A 13,748-nucleotide genomic window follows, 5' to 3' on the forward strand; every position below is an offset into this window, starting at 1 on the left:
TATCAATTTACCGGCCAATCTGTGTTTGCATCCACCCCTATGGCTACCAGATCCAGGTCGCGACTGAAAGAATGAGACTGCAGATACTAACGGTGGACATGAGTTTCCTCCAAGGTGTGGCTGGGCTCTTCTTTAGCTTGTTAGCTTCTTTAGCTTTCAGTTCTGAATGGGACTGACAAACACACACAGGTTTTTAAGAATACACTTTTACCCTTTTTTAGCTTCATGAAAGCATGACCCATAGCAGTCTCATGACCCTGCAGCTTCACAAGTACTCTGTTTAATCTGCACTGGTCATTCCACTTTATTGTCATTGATATTTATATTTAAAAGTGCAATACTGTAATTTTCTGCTGCTCATTCCTGTGCAATATCCCATCTGCCCTCCCGTCATATTTCTTTTCAAGATTTTCTTATTTAATCACTAGTGTACATATATTTATATTTATAGATACATATATATTTAGTCATCTTTTCTCTTTTACCATGTGTCTCTAATATTTTGCTCCTTACTATTTTTCTATTTTCTTTATTATTTTATTTTATTTTATTTTCTCCTACTGTATCATGGTGCTGAGTGACTGCTGCTCGTCATACACATTTCATTGCAATGTTGACCCTGTGCTAACTTGCATATGACAAATAAAACTGAAACTGAAACTGCTGAGAAGAGAATATATTTAAAACTGGCTGTGTTTCAGCATGTTTCTATATCAATCAGGAATTGGTGCTTCATGTTGAATAGCAGTATGTACACATTATAGATAAAACTCATTATGTTTTTCTCCCTCCAGAGTGGACCATTGTGGAGAGCAGTGGCTAAAACCTGGACTACTGAAGTGTAAGTCTCAGAAATGATAACTAAATGTTTATGTCAAACCTTCAAAACTACAGCTTCACAGTGGCTACAGGCATCTTTTATATACAGTCCTGTATATATTCATTCAGAAAGTATCATCATTAAACTTTCTATGACTGAGCAACATATCAGCAAGTAAAGAAAGAATAAAGCATCAAATATGTCAGATTATCAACTGCAGCTCCATCTTTTTCTTACCAGATTCATGTGAACTCACAGTGGACACCAACACAGTGAACAGAAACCTCAGACTATCTGACAGCAACAGGAAGGTGACACGTGTGAAACAGGACCATCCATATCCTGATCATCCAGACAGATTTGACTGCTGGCCTCAGCTGCTGTGTAGAAATGGTCTGACTGGCCGCTGTTACTGGGAGTTGGAGTGGGAAGGAGAAGTTTATATAGCAGTGAGTTACAGAAGAATCCAAAGGAAAAAAAAGAGTGATGAGTGTTGGTTTGGAGGAAATGATCAGTCCTGGAGTCTGAGCTGCTCTGATGGTGGTTACTCTGTGTGGCACAATAACAGAGAAACATTCATCTCCTCCCACTCCTCTTCATCCTCGGTCTCTGACAGAGTAGCAGTGTATGTGGACTGTCCTGCTGGCACTCTGTCCTTCTACAGAGTCTCCTCTGACACTCTGATCCACCTCCACACCTTTAACATCACATTGACTGAATCTCTGTATGTTGGGTTTGGATTTGGGTTCTGGTCATCTGAATCTTTACTTTCTCTGTGTTCTTAGTGTACCTTTAATCTCATCACTGAGACAGGACACACACCACTTGTAGGTTTTTTACTGTCCATGTTTACAAGGGGACATCTTTTCAGAAATGTAACCAAGTGGATTTATAGCCTAAAGCTGACCAGCGAGTGAAGTAAAAGTGGTGAAAAGTGAAACATGTTAGAAAGAGAAGATGGCCTTAACAGGGTGTGAACTTGTAAAGTAAAAACATGATGCATTTAAGGTTATCCTATTTGGTTTTTATTTAAGAAGAGAATTTGTTCCACTGTGCGATGGCCGAGTCTCTTTGTTTGCTTGGAGATAATTTCTCCTGCTTAGAGAAAATCCTCTCACACGAAACAGAAAAGGTTGCATTGCATAGAAACTGCAATGCAAGTTGGTGGGGATGCAGGTATATGATCTTCCTGGGTCCCACAAACTATCACCGAAAAAGAGTAAACAAAGTAAATTGCTGCACATTTTGTAGAATAACATTTTAAGATTATTTTAACAATGAAATTCTTTAATGATATGTATATTATGAAAAGCAGATGTTTTGTTAAGACATTTTAAGTTTTTCAAATTTCAGATAAAATAAATACACCCAAAACAAAGGCAAGCAACAAGAACAGAAAGCTGGCAAACCCACCTGATTGACCAAAATCAACTCAAATTACTCCCACATGACAGAACCTCCTCTCTTCCTCGCTGGCTCCATATCACTCATTAGAATCATCAGTGGTTTGCTATTTCTCACCATCAAAACACTCCACAAGTCCTGCGAATGACTAATCACTTTCCTATAAACCACTGACTCAGATACTGAAGCAGTTAAATGAAGCTTCAGACGTCATTGATCATGTGACTCTGGCCAAAAGAATCAAGTCTCGACACAGTGCTTCTGAAGCAGTGTGTTGGTTTCTTTTGACACACCTGCCAGAGTGTCGGCTTCAAGCGGGCCATCACTGCTGTGAACTGTAGCGCCCAGGCTGATAAACCAGAGATTAGGCAACAAAGGGACCTTTGTTTTGTTTTCTGGAGCAATTATGTGTTAATTACACCCACACAGGCTCAACCCATCTTCTGGAATGATGATTGCAGTCTTGAAGCTGATCATCGTGCACACCCACATGGATTCATCTTCTTTGATCCACTGAATCAAAGTGGAGGCTCTGCTCTTTATGATGAGTCACGGTATCTGACCTACTATAACTACTTTGGCTCTTTTCATTACCCACAAGGTCATTTAACTCAGGGTGAACATACTCAGAGCTCACAGAGCTAACTCTGATCAGAGGGGCGTACATCGATTTTGGTGATGTAGAAAATGCACTAATGTTTTTATTAGTGCTGTCAGCGTTAATCAACGCGCTAACGTGTTGACGCCGGTCAGCCCCATGAATGGGACGATCCGCGGTAACTTGTTAACAGAGATTTGCCACATTAATGCAGTTATGGCGTTAACGTCGTTAACAAGATTAATGCTGTTTTTATGCTTGATTACGCTAGTTTTTATGCTTGCCTCTAACACCACTAAGTCTGTTTTACACAGATGGATTCATTGGGAACTGAATAGATAAGAAAATTGATCATGGTCAATTTCCTGTGGGTATACAGTGACTAACCAATTTTAAATACATCAAGTTTATTATTTCAGAACTCTAATGTTGCTGTAATGTTAGAAATAAACAGCACCACCGATCTTGAGTACCGATTCCTCTGATCATGTATCTGGTCCTTTTTTTTTCATCCTGTCTGTCAGCTTTTGCATGGGAAAGGTGGAGAAAATATAATAAAATACAAATAGAAATGCACAATGTATTGACAACTGCTGCACCTGTAAGAAAAACAAAGAAACATACTCAGATTGTGTAAAACCTGCCTTCTGGACAAGGCCCAGAAGAATTCTAAGTTCCACTGTAAGCTTGTCTTACTGTCTGTTAATGTTCCACAAGAGCAGGTTCAAAGTTCAGTGGCATGTGGTTATTGTATGACCTTAAATAATAAAAACTGTGGAGAACTGAATGTGGAGATTAGATTGAATCTGCAGACCAGCAAGCTCCTGTTTAGCCTTGCTTTTAGTTGCTTTACATTAGAAGTGGTTGATTAAGATTAATTTCACACAGATTATTTCTTCCATCAAACAGTAACGCAAACTGCTTCCTGCCTCTTCACTGTCAGCAGGTATGTCCAAAAAGCTTCCAAGTCTTTGTAGGATTTTGTTGTATGTTGCTGCAGAGGTGTGTTCATGGGCATTTTTGTCTGTTCATGCATTTTCATTCATGTGACCATCTCAGGATGCTCTCTGTTAGAAAATCGTTATGCTAATGGAAGTTCAGGCTGGTCTGCAAGAACTGATATTCAGATGACTAAATTACCTTTTCACTGGTTTATGTTGGGCTATCACAACCCATCAGTCTATTTCATTTGTTTTAAAAAGCTTTCAGTTCAAACTGTCTTCTACAACACGTCCAAATGTCAACCCTTATGATTATTTTTGGAAAACGTTTTTTTCAGAGTGGGGACCTTCACATTACAACCACCTCTGTGATGGAGAGATATTTTGTTTCCAGCCATTAGTTTCATTAATTGGTCTTGAGTACTGGGGGGACTTATCAAAAGGGTTATTGGCAGTATTATGATCAACCTCACTCCAGATTTAAAAAAACATGAGACTTGTTACTTGTTTTTTTTTCTGTTTCTATCATTTACATAATCCTTAATAAGTCAAATTTGACCTTGACACAACAGGAAGCTTCAGTAACCAGATGGCATGTAGAAATTTGAAACAAACAAACAACACAACTTTTTACCTATAAATAAATGTCCTTTGATGTAATGACATTTACAGTTTTTACAACAAACAGAATGCTATCACACCAATCAGCAGCTGTAATTCATATCATACAAAATCAAAGTTCAAGGTTTTATTTTTCTGAGGTATAAAAATCACAAAAAGGTTCCTGATAACCTTATTGCTCAATGTGATTAAAACCCCACCGCCAAGATAAAACAACATGAAAGGAAATCAAATAAAACAGTTATTAGATGCACTAATTTTGATTTTACAAACACGATCAAACACGTGGTATTTTCTGTAAAGTGTTTCTTATCTTTGTTTGTTTTATGTTACGGTATCAAGATATACTGGTATTATGTTAACAAAGACCAGTTTACATTTTGAATATCAAAACGAATCCAAACTTTTTGTAATTGTTTGACAGCAGTCAGAACAAATGTGTCCTGTGATGTTGTGTGAAGGTTTGGGATCTGCTATGGATCAGTGCGGGGAACATGAGAGTCGAACCAAACTGCAGAGGTGAGATGACCAACCGCCCATGACACATCATCTTATCTCTAGTTAAGCACTCAAGTTAAATTATTATATATAATAGGAAGATCAAACACCACAAACGGGACTCGCCTGTACCCAGTTGTGTCTCCATGGAGAGCGATTGGTCCAAGGGCGAACATGTTAACTTCAAAGATGGACATCACCCTGCTGATCCAAGGTAAGAAGTCAAAGGAACTAAAACAGATTTGTTAGACAAAATGATTTCTTAACAATGTTGAAAGAAATATTGATTATTATTTATTTAATTATCTTAATATTTAGAAAAAAGTTTAGAAGAGCAAAAATTCAAAAGCGTTCAGAGTTTTCTTCATGTGATCACTGTTTCAGGTTATTAATGAGTTCTTATTCAGGATAAACGAGTCCTTGTGTTTGCAGGAGGAGCCTGCAGCAGAGACCACACTCGCCTGTATCCAGCAGCGTGTCCATGCAGAGTGAGTGGTCCAAGGGTCCACATGTCGACTTTAAACATGAACAGAGGTCTGACCTTGGGTAAGGACTGCAAACTGAAGGTGCAGCTTTTTACAGTTTCAGAGGGGCAGAAAATGGATGGATGGATGGCTGTTTTAGCACTGCATTTAGCAATACCATTTTCATCCACTTTATTTAACACGGTTTAAATTCTTTATAGCACGCTCCAACCATTTCATGGCTTTATGTTTTTTTAGCAGGAGGATTTACTTACTCATTCTAACTGTCATGTACTAAGACAAGTCACATTGGATGGTGTCTAACATAAATGCGTTCCTATATTTAAAGGAAGATCCTACAGCAGAGACCACACTCTTCTGTATTCAGCAGTGTGTCCATGAAGAGCGATCGGTCCAAGGGTCCACATGTCGACTTTAAACATGAACAGAGCCCTGATGATGCAAGGTAAGAGCGCAACAGGGTCGATTCAGGACTTATCTGAAACAGACATTACACATATTTTAGAATCAGGTTTTTATCAACATATAGATCAGGATGAATGTATTGATCAGTAAGAAGACTGAATAGGTTATGTTTTATTATTGCATTTGCAAATGCCAACTTGTTCCCACCACTTATAACATGTCCAGTCCCATTCGATTCTTTATACTTGCTGCAACTATCACAGCACTTTGTGTCTTTTGCCACTGGGTTCACCCAGTGTGCTTGCTAACTGAAATCTCTCCCCCTGTGATTGTAGGAAGGTCAGACAACAGCAGCGCTCTCCTGTATCTAGCAGTGTGTCCATGCAGAGCGAGCGGTCCAAGGGTCCACATGTTGACTTTAAACATGAACAGAAGTCTGACCAAGGGTAAGGACTCAAAGGTGCATGAGTTATCTGATACAGAGTACTGCACATATTTTAACTATCAATTTTATATCCTAATAAATCTATCAGACCATAAAGCGCCCCGGATTATAAGACGCACTGTCGATGAACAGGTCTGTTTTCATACATAATGCACACTGGATTATAAGACGCAATAAGGGAAACAAAACAGTCCAGTCAGAGTTGAGTAAGCCAGACTTTACTCAACTCATTCTTCTTGCTTTCTCCACTTCTGTACCCTTGATTCATTAATGTTGAATTCTCTCGCAGCTGCTCTATTCCCATGTTGTTGCAGTATATTAATGACTAACCTTGTATTGTGGATGGATTCTCTTAGTTGTTCTCCTCACTGAAGTTTGGTCCGTTTACACCGTCCTACGATGCGTTTGCATTTGCCCCTAACCATCGGGAATGCTCGCGTTAACTTTTATTGAGTAGAAAAAAGTTAGCATTCTTCCTTCAGCTTCACTGTTTAAGTTATGCTAACATAGCTGTGTCGCTAGCAATCACGTAGCACATCATTATATACTATACCGGCTAGTCCAACTTCAGTAACCCTACAAAAGTCACTGCTGTTTAGTTTTCTGTCTTCATTTCTGTCTGAAGTGATAGGAGAGCTGTGTGTTTAATTTTTTTTCAGAAATCTCTCAGTCAGAACATGCTATATCATGTTTAGGTGGAAACTAGCAAGCTAAGTTCCTGTTAACTTCTAACTCCGTTAAATTTAATAAATTCTGTTTTCATGGATGTCTGGATGTTAAACTTTATTGTTACACCTTTTAAAGCAGCAAATTTTGTTAAAGATGAAAGAATTTAGAGAGTTAGTTTTTAACTCTCAGTGATGGCGCAGTGTGCTTTTGACTTTGGAACCTGAAGCAGAGTTTGGACACAGATTACTGCGCAAGGCTCCTGACTACAGTAGCCGTAATGCTCCGATAATCGGAGCATCGACAAGCGGTGTGGCTTCGTAGCTTACCAAAGTTTCAAGGTCAGAAAGCACAACCAGAATTCATACATAAGGGGCACCAGATTATAAGGCACACTATTGATTTTTGAGAAAATTAAAGGATTTTAAGTGCGCCTTATAGTCCAAAAAATATGGAACAATACGGTATATTAAGTTTTAGCATTGCATTTTAAACATGCTGGTCTAATCAAGGATTTTAACATGGCTTATTATTTTTATTCATTTATGATTATCTCTAGCATGGTGCTTTGTATTATTCGTATTTTATCACTGTGGTTCACACCATGTGCTGGGTAACTGAAATATCCTCCTGTGATTGTAGGAAGATCAGACAATGGCAGCAGCACTCTTCTGTATCCAGCAGTGTGTCCATGCAGAGTGAGCGGTCCAAGGGTCCACATGTTGACTTTAAACATGAACAGAGGCCTGATGATCTGGGGTAGGAGCTGAAAGTGTGCAGATGTATCTGAGAAAGTACCTTAATTTTTGATTGGTGCAGCCATTACAGCAGGAGGATTAATATACTTGTACTAACTAATACTAATCTAGTTCATAAAGCATGTTATCTAACTGAAATATCTTTCTGTTTGTATCAGCATTATCTTTCTATTAGTCTAAAATCGAACGCATCGCTAATAAAGAGCTATGATGTAGATTTTTATTCTCACAGCTCTTTAGCAAAAGTAAAACTGCTCTCAACAAAATACAGCCGGCTTTATGTGGGATACTTTTCACTATCTATCAGACAAACAGTGAGGGGGTGGAAGGTTGGAGGAGTTATTTACGTTTTTACTGGACTGCACAGTCCTGTAAAAGCTTTATTTTGAACCTGTTATCCTTAAGCAACTCACATGATAACTAAAATAAACATAAATATTTTATGTGTCTCTCTAGAGTTCAGCATGCCCAGCAGAATCAAAAAGACCTCGACTCCATCTTCACTGTGTGTAAATGTTCACCCACTGCACTTATCGTCATCAGTGATAGGTATTCTGGTTGGAACAACCTTCAGGCTACATGCATTAATATTTCTGTTACAGAAACTCGAGAAGAGCATCATCAGTTTTGTGAAGGATGAGCTGAAAAAATTTCAGAGGATTCTGAGCCCAGATGACTCAGTCGGATTGGAGAGTGAGAGAGAGGATGGTGAAGATGTGGAGGAGAGGAGGAGCAGCAGAGAATCATTTCTGAAAATCACACTTTACTTCTTGAGAAGAATGAAAGAGAAGGAGCTGGCCGACCATCTCCAGAGCAGTACGAGTATTTCAGTAATGTCGATGTGATGTCACTTACCTACTGCCTCGTACAGGGCATAGGCTTTGAACCTGTGGTGGTGACAATTCTGACATTTATCTTGGTGGTAAAGTTATCTCATGATCCTCATCTGCTGGGAAGGTCACTTGTTTCTGCTGTTATGTCAGCATCTGTTATAACATGTCCGTCAATAATGTCGCTAAGGCAAGGAAAGCGCTCATTCTCCTTGAAATGTTTAACCATCCAACCTGGAGAGCAGCACTACCCTTTTCTTCTGTGGATGCCTTAGGAAGCCTTAGTTTCCCAAAATGGTAAATGATCTTTTCTGTTGCCAGTGGAAGAGCAAGGAAGGTGATTCTTGGTGACTCCATGGGTCCTGGGAGTCAACTGGGTGCCTTACAGGTCCAATATTCTACTACTTACCTCACTATATACATATTTTTCAAGTTTCTGCCCCAAAGTGACAGAGTGACAGCGCAAAGTCGCCAATACACGATCGACACTCTGGTTTTTTAGATGCCTCTTTTTGTATTAACTTCACTTTCAAATCCAGCCACATTCTCAGCACAGTATTGGTATTTAAGATGGGTGATGGTATGTTTTGTCAGGCATTTTTGCTGTAATAAACGCCTTCTCTAACACCTCCAGCTCGACTGTGTTAGTGATTTTTAGTTACAGGCCTTAAAGTCATTATGTCAGTCTCACCCCGTTGTTGGGGGAAACAGCCAGAACAGTTCCCTGAATTAAATGATGCTCACCACTCACTCAGAAACACAGCCTCACAGTTTAACTGTGGCCGTCCCTTTGGCTAGTTATGTATCTACGAAGTGAAGGTGGAATGAACTCCCATTTTGAGATCGTGTCTCAAAATGCAGGCTTGAATGGTGTTAAACACACTAGAACAATATGTGTGCTACAAGGACAAGCTGCCTTTCAACCTGGTGCACGTACTTGTTTAAACACATTGTGTTTACGGGATTTTCAGTAGCTGCATATTTCTTAAGCTACTTGGTGTTGAGCTTTTTGTGTTCGTGAGATTTAACAGGTTTTAATTTCTCTTTGTTTTTTATTCAGGAACTCATAATACTGTGTGTCAATATAAGCTGAAGTCTAGCCTAAAGACAAAATTCGAGTGTGTGTTTGAGGGGATCGCTAAAGCAGGAAACCCAACCCTTCTGAATCAGATCTACACAGAGCTCTACGTCACAGAGGGAGGGACTGCAGAGGCCAGTGATGAACATGAGGTCAGACAGATTGAAACAGCATCCAGGAAACCAGACAGACCAGAAGCAACAATCAGACAAGAAGACATCTTTAAAGCCTCACCTGTTAAAGACAAGCCAATCAGAACAGTGCTGACAAAGGGAGTGGCTGGCATTGGGAAAACAGTCCTAACACAGAAGTTCACTCTGGACTGGGCTGAAGACAAAGCCAACCAGGACATCCAGTTCATGTTTCCATTCACTTTCAGAGAGCTGAATGTGCTGAAAGAGAAAAAGTTCACCTTGGTGGAACTTGTTCATCACTTCTTTACTGAAACCAAAGAAGCAGGAATCTGGAGCTTTGAAGACTTCCAGGTTGTCTTCATCTTTGATGGTCTGGATGAGTGTCGACTTCCTCTGGACTTCCACAAAACTAAAATCATCACTGACCCTAGAAAGTCCACCTCAGTGGATGTGCTACTGACAAATCTCATCAGGGGAAAGCTGCTTCCTTCTGCTCGCCTCTGGATAACCACAAGACCTGCAGCAGCCAATCAGATTCTTTCCCAGTGTGTTCACAGGGTGACAGAAGTAAGAGGGTTCACTGACCCACAGAAGGAGGAGTACTTCAGAAAGAGATTCAAAGAAAAGGAGCAGGCCAACAGGATTATCTCCCACATCAAGAAATCACGAAGCCTCCACATCATGTGCCACATCCCAGTCTTCTGCTGGATCACTGCTACAGTTCTGGAAGATGTGCTGAAAACCAGAGAGGGAGGACAGCTGCCCAAGACCCTGACTGAGATGTACATTCACTTCCTGGTGGTTCAGGCCAAAATGAAGAAGGTCAAGTATGACGAGGGAACTGAAACAGATCAGCACTGGAGTCCAGAGAGCAGGAAGATGATCGAGTGTCTGGGAAAACTGGCTTTTGATCAGCTGCAGAAAGGAAACCTGATCTTCTATGAATCAGACCTGACAGAGTGTGGCATTGACATCAGGGCAGCCTCAGTGTACTCAGGAGTGTTCACACAGATCTTTAAAGAGGAGAGAGGACTGTACCAGAACAAGGTGTTCTGCTTTATCCATCTGAGTGTTCAGGAGTTTCTGGCTGCTCTTCATGTCCATCTTATATTTAGCAACTCTGGGGTCAACATGCTGGAAGATCAAATTGCTTCTAAGAAGCCTAAGGTCTTTAAAAACAAATGTAGTCTAAAACTCCTTCATCAGATTGCTGTGGACAAGGCCTTACAGAGTCCAAATGGACACCTGGACTTGTTCCTCCGCTTCCTCCTTGGGCTATCACTGCTGAACAGTCAGAATCTCTTAAGAGGACTCCAGAAAACAGTAGGTTCAGAGTGCAATCAGAAAACAGCCAAGTATATAAAGAAAAAGATCAGCGAAAATGAGGCTACTGAGCAAAACATCAATCTGTTCCACTGTCTGAATGAACTGAATGATTGTTCTCTAGTGGAGGAGATTCAACAGTTCCTGAGTTCAGGAAGTCTCTCTACAGATAAATTGTCTTCTGCTCAGTGGTCAGCTCTGGTCTTCATCTTACTGTCATCAGATGAAGATCTGGACATATTTGACTTGAAGAAATACTCTGCTTCAGAAGAAGCTCTTCTAAGGCTACTCCCAGTGGTCAAAGCCTCCAACAGAGCTCTGTAAGTGGATGAATCAGAATCAGAATACTTTATTGATCCCTGGGGGAAATTATTTTTTTGTTACAGTGCTCCATTATAAACCAACATAAACCAACATTAAGACAAGACAGACAATACGCTAACTAAGAACTAACTAAGAATAGCATAGTACTATATATATATATATATATATATATATATATATATATATATATATATATATATATATATATATATATATACTCATTAATAAATTAATACTCATTAATAAATAGCTGGAAAAGAAACGTGTAGTTGTAGCAGTAACCAGTGTGTTAAGTTAAGTGGATGCATTGACATGATATATATAATATAATAATATAACTGAACACATTAAACATTTGTAATTACTATTTCCTGCTTAGGCTAGGTGGTTGTCACCTGTCAGGGGGAACCTGGAAAGATCTTTCCTCAATTCTCCAATTTTCTAGTCTGAAAGAGCTGGACCTGAGTAACAATGACCTGCAAGATTCAGGAATGCTGCAGCTATCTGTGGGACTGAAGAGTGCACACTGTAAACTGGAGATTCTCAGGTTAGGAATCCATTGCAAAGTATTACACTTCAAATTTGGCAACAGTAATGTTTAAATTGTCAAATTAATTTCTATTAAATAGAATTGGGACATAATTTCTTAATTAATTTAGGGTGGTGGCATTTTTGTGTTTTTGTATTAACATTTGCAGTGATCTAGATTTGTCCAACCAGAAAGCTAATTCAGTAACACCGAATATGAAGTGTGTTTAAAACACATCTCCAACCTTAACTCTAAAGGATGGCTGTGTGCAAACTGTCGTGGAGAAGCAGTGAAGCCCTGTCCACAGTTCTCTGCTCTGAGTCCTGTAGCCTGAGAGAGCTGGATCTGAGTAACAATGACTTGCAGGATTCTGGCGTAAGAGGGTTGTTAGCTGGACTGGAGAGCCCACACTGTAAACTTGAAACTCTTAGGTAAGAAATCAGATGTTTACTTCTCTTTTTCTAAAGACTGTGTCCTGCAGATTCTTTTGTATATCCCGACCAATGTCTTAAACTTACCTATAACACTGTTTTAAATACAATTTCTTTTAATAATTTCAGCCTCTCAGGTTGTCTAATCAGATATGACGGCTGTGCTTCTCTGGCTGCAGCTCTGAGATCTAACCCCTCCCATCTTAGAAAGCTAGACCTAAGTTACAATCATCCAGGAGATTCAGGAGTGGGACTGCTGTCCACTGGACTGAAAAATCCACTCTGGAGACTGGGCATTCTGAAGTATGATTCATGAAGACACCGATGATTTTTGTAAAAAACTATAATAATTAAAAAAAAATACTTGCCATGGAGGCTCTTTGCCTTAAATACAAGCATGCATTTAAGCCATTGTGAAACTTGACAACATGTATTAAGTCTAATTTACACTATTTAGCCCTTCTCTACAATACTGTTATAGATTTAACACTGTCAGTGAAGCTGGGAAAAAAGTTAGCATTTTCAGTTTCAGTTTTGAGAGCATGTGTGGTTGATTGGTTGGTGGCTGCTAATAGTCCTACATTAGCTTATATTTTAGAGCATGTCTTCCACTTTTCATAATGAAAGACAACATATCAGTTAACTGGGTTGTTTTTTTCCCCAGGGTGGAAAACTGTGGAGAGCAAAGGTTAAAACCCGGTCTGAGAAAATGTAAGCATGTACTTTGTTAATAGGAATTTATGATATTTTGAAACCTTGTATTTGAATATTCTTTATGTCCTTTATTTTAAAGCTGTGTCTTCTTTCTTCTGGCAGACGCCTGTGAACTTACACTGGACAGAAACACAGCACACAGAAAGCTGAAACTTTCTGAAAACGACAGAAAAGTAATGCTGGTAGGAGAGAAGGAGCAGACTTATCCCAATCACCCAGACAGATTTGACCGTAGGGAGCAGCTCTTGTGCAGTAATCGTCTGACTGGTCGCTGTTACTGGGAGGTGGAGTGGAGAGGAGAAGTTGACATAGCCGTAAGTTACAGAGGAATAAAACGGAAAGGAAACAGTGAAGACTGCAAGTTTGGAATGAATGATCAGTCGTGGTGTCTGCGATGCTCTGATGGTGGCTTCTCCGTCTGCCATGATAACAAAATCAGATCAGTCCCTCCCTCTTCGGTCTCTAACAGAGTAGCAGTGTATGTGGATTATCCTGCTGGCAGTCTGTCCTTCTACAGAGTCTCCTCTGACAAAATGATCCAAATCCACACCTTCGAAACCACATTCACTGAACCTCTGTATGCTGGGTTCGGTTTTGTGTTTGGGTTGGGCGTTGAGTCTTTGATGCTGTCAATTGACTCCTCTGTGTCTCTGTGTTCAGTATAGGACAAATAATTGCATACATCAGTCTGCATCTGAGTAACATCCACAATGAAAATATGATATGGCATTTCAGAACAAGTTC

The 13,748-nt window shown here is 39.7% G+C and overlaps 2 protein-coding genes across 2 annotated transcripts; both read left to right on the plus strand.

Annotated features, from left to right (window-relative positions):
* The first annotated feature begins 233 nt into the window (after positions 1 to 233).
* Positions 234 to 1,605, plus strand: LOC146617669 (stonustoxin subunit beta-like). The gene is made up of 2 exons (XM_085373505.1): positions 234 to 271; positions 1,041 to 1,605. Exons 1-2 carry the CDS (start codon positions 234 to 236, stop codon positions 1,603 to 1,605), a joined length of 603 nt encoding a protein of 200 aa, XP_085229631.1.
* Positions 1,606 to 4,820: 3,215 nt separating this feature from the next.
* On the plus strand, positions 4,821 to 13,748 carry LOC146617670 (NACHT, LRR and PYD domains-containing protein 3-like). The gene is made up of 14 exons (XM_085372652.1): positions 4,821 to 4,903; positions 4,980 to 5,096; positions 5,315 to 5,428; positions 5,696 to 5,812; positions 6,108 to 6,218; positions 7,526 to 7,642; positions 8,098 to 8,146; positions 8,244 to 8,457; positions 9,532 to 11,326; positions 11,710 to 11,877; positions 12,117 to 12,290; positions 12,420 to 12,593; positions 12,955 to 13,001; positions 13,107 to 13,748. Exons 1-14 carry the CDS (start codon positions 4,821 to 4,823, stop codon positions 13,667 to 13,669), a joined length of 3,843 nt encoding a protein of 1,280 aa, XP_085228778.1. The 3' UTR covers positions 13,670 to 13,748.

This window comes from Diplotaxodon limnothrissa, linkage group LG15 (assembly GCF_057381915.1).
Source record: "Diplotaxodon limnothrissa isolate DT_005_m linkage group LG15, D_limnothrissa_male_GT1.1, whole genome shotgun sequence".
Classification (NCBI taxonomy): Eukaryota; Metazoa; Chordata; class Actinopteri; order Cichliformes; family Cichlidae; genus Diplotaxodon; species Diplotaxodon limnothrissa.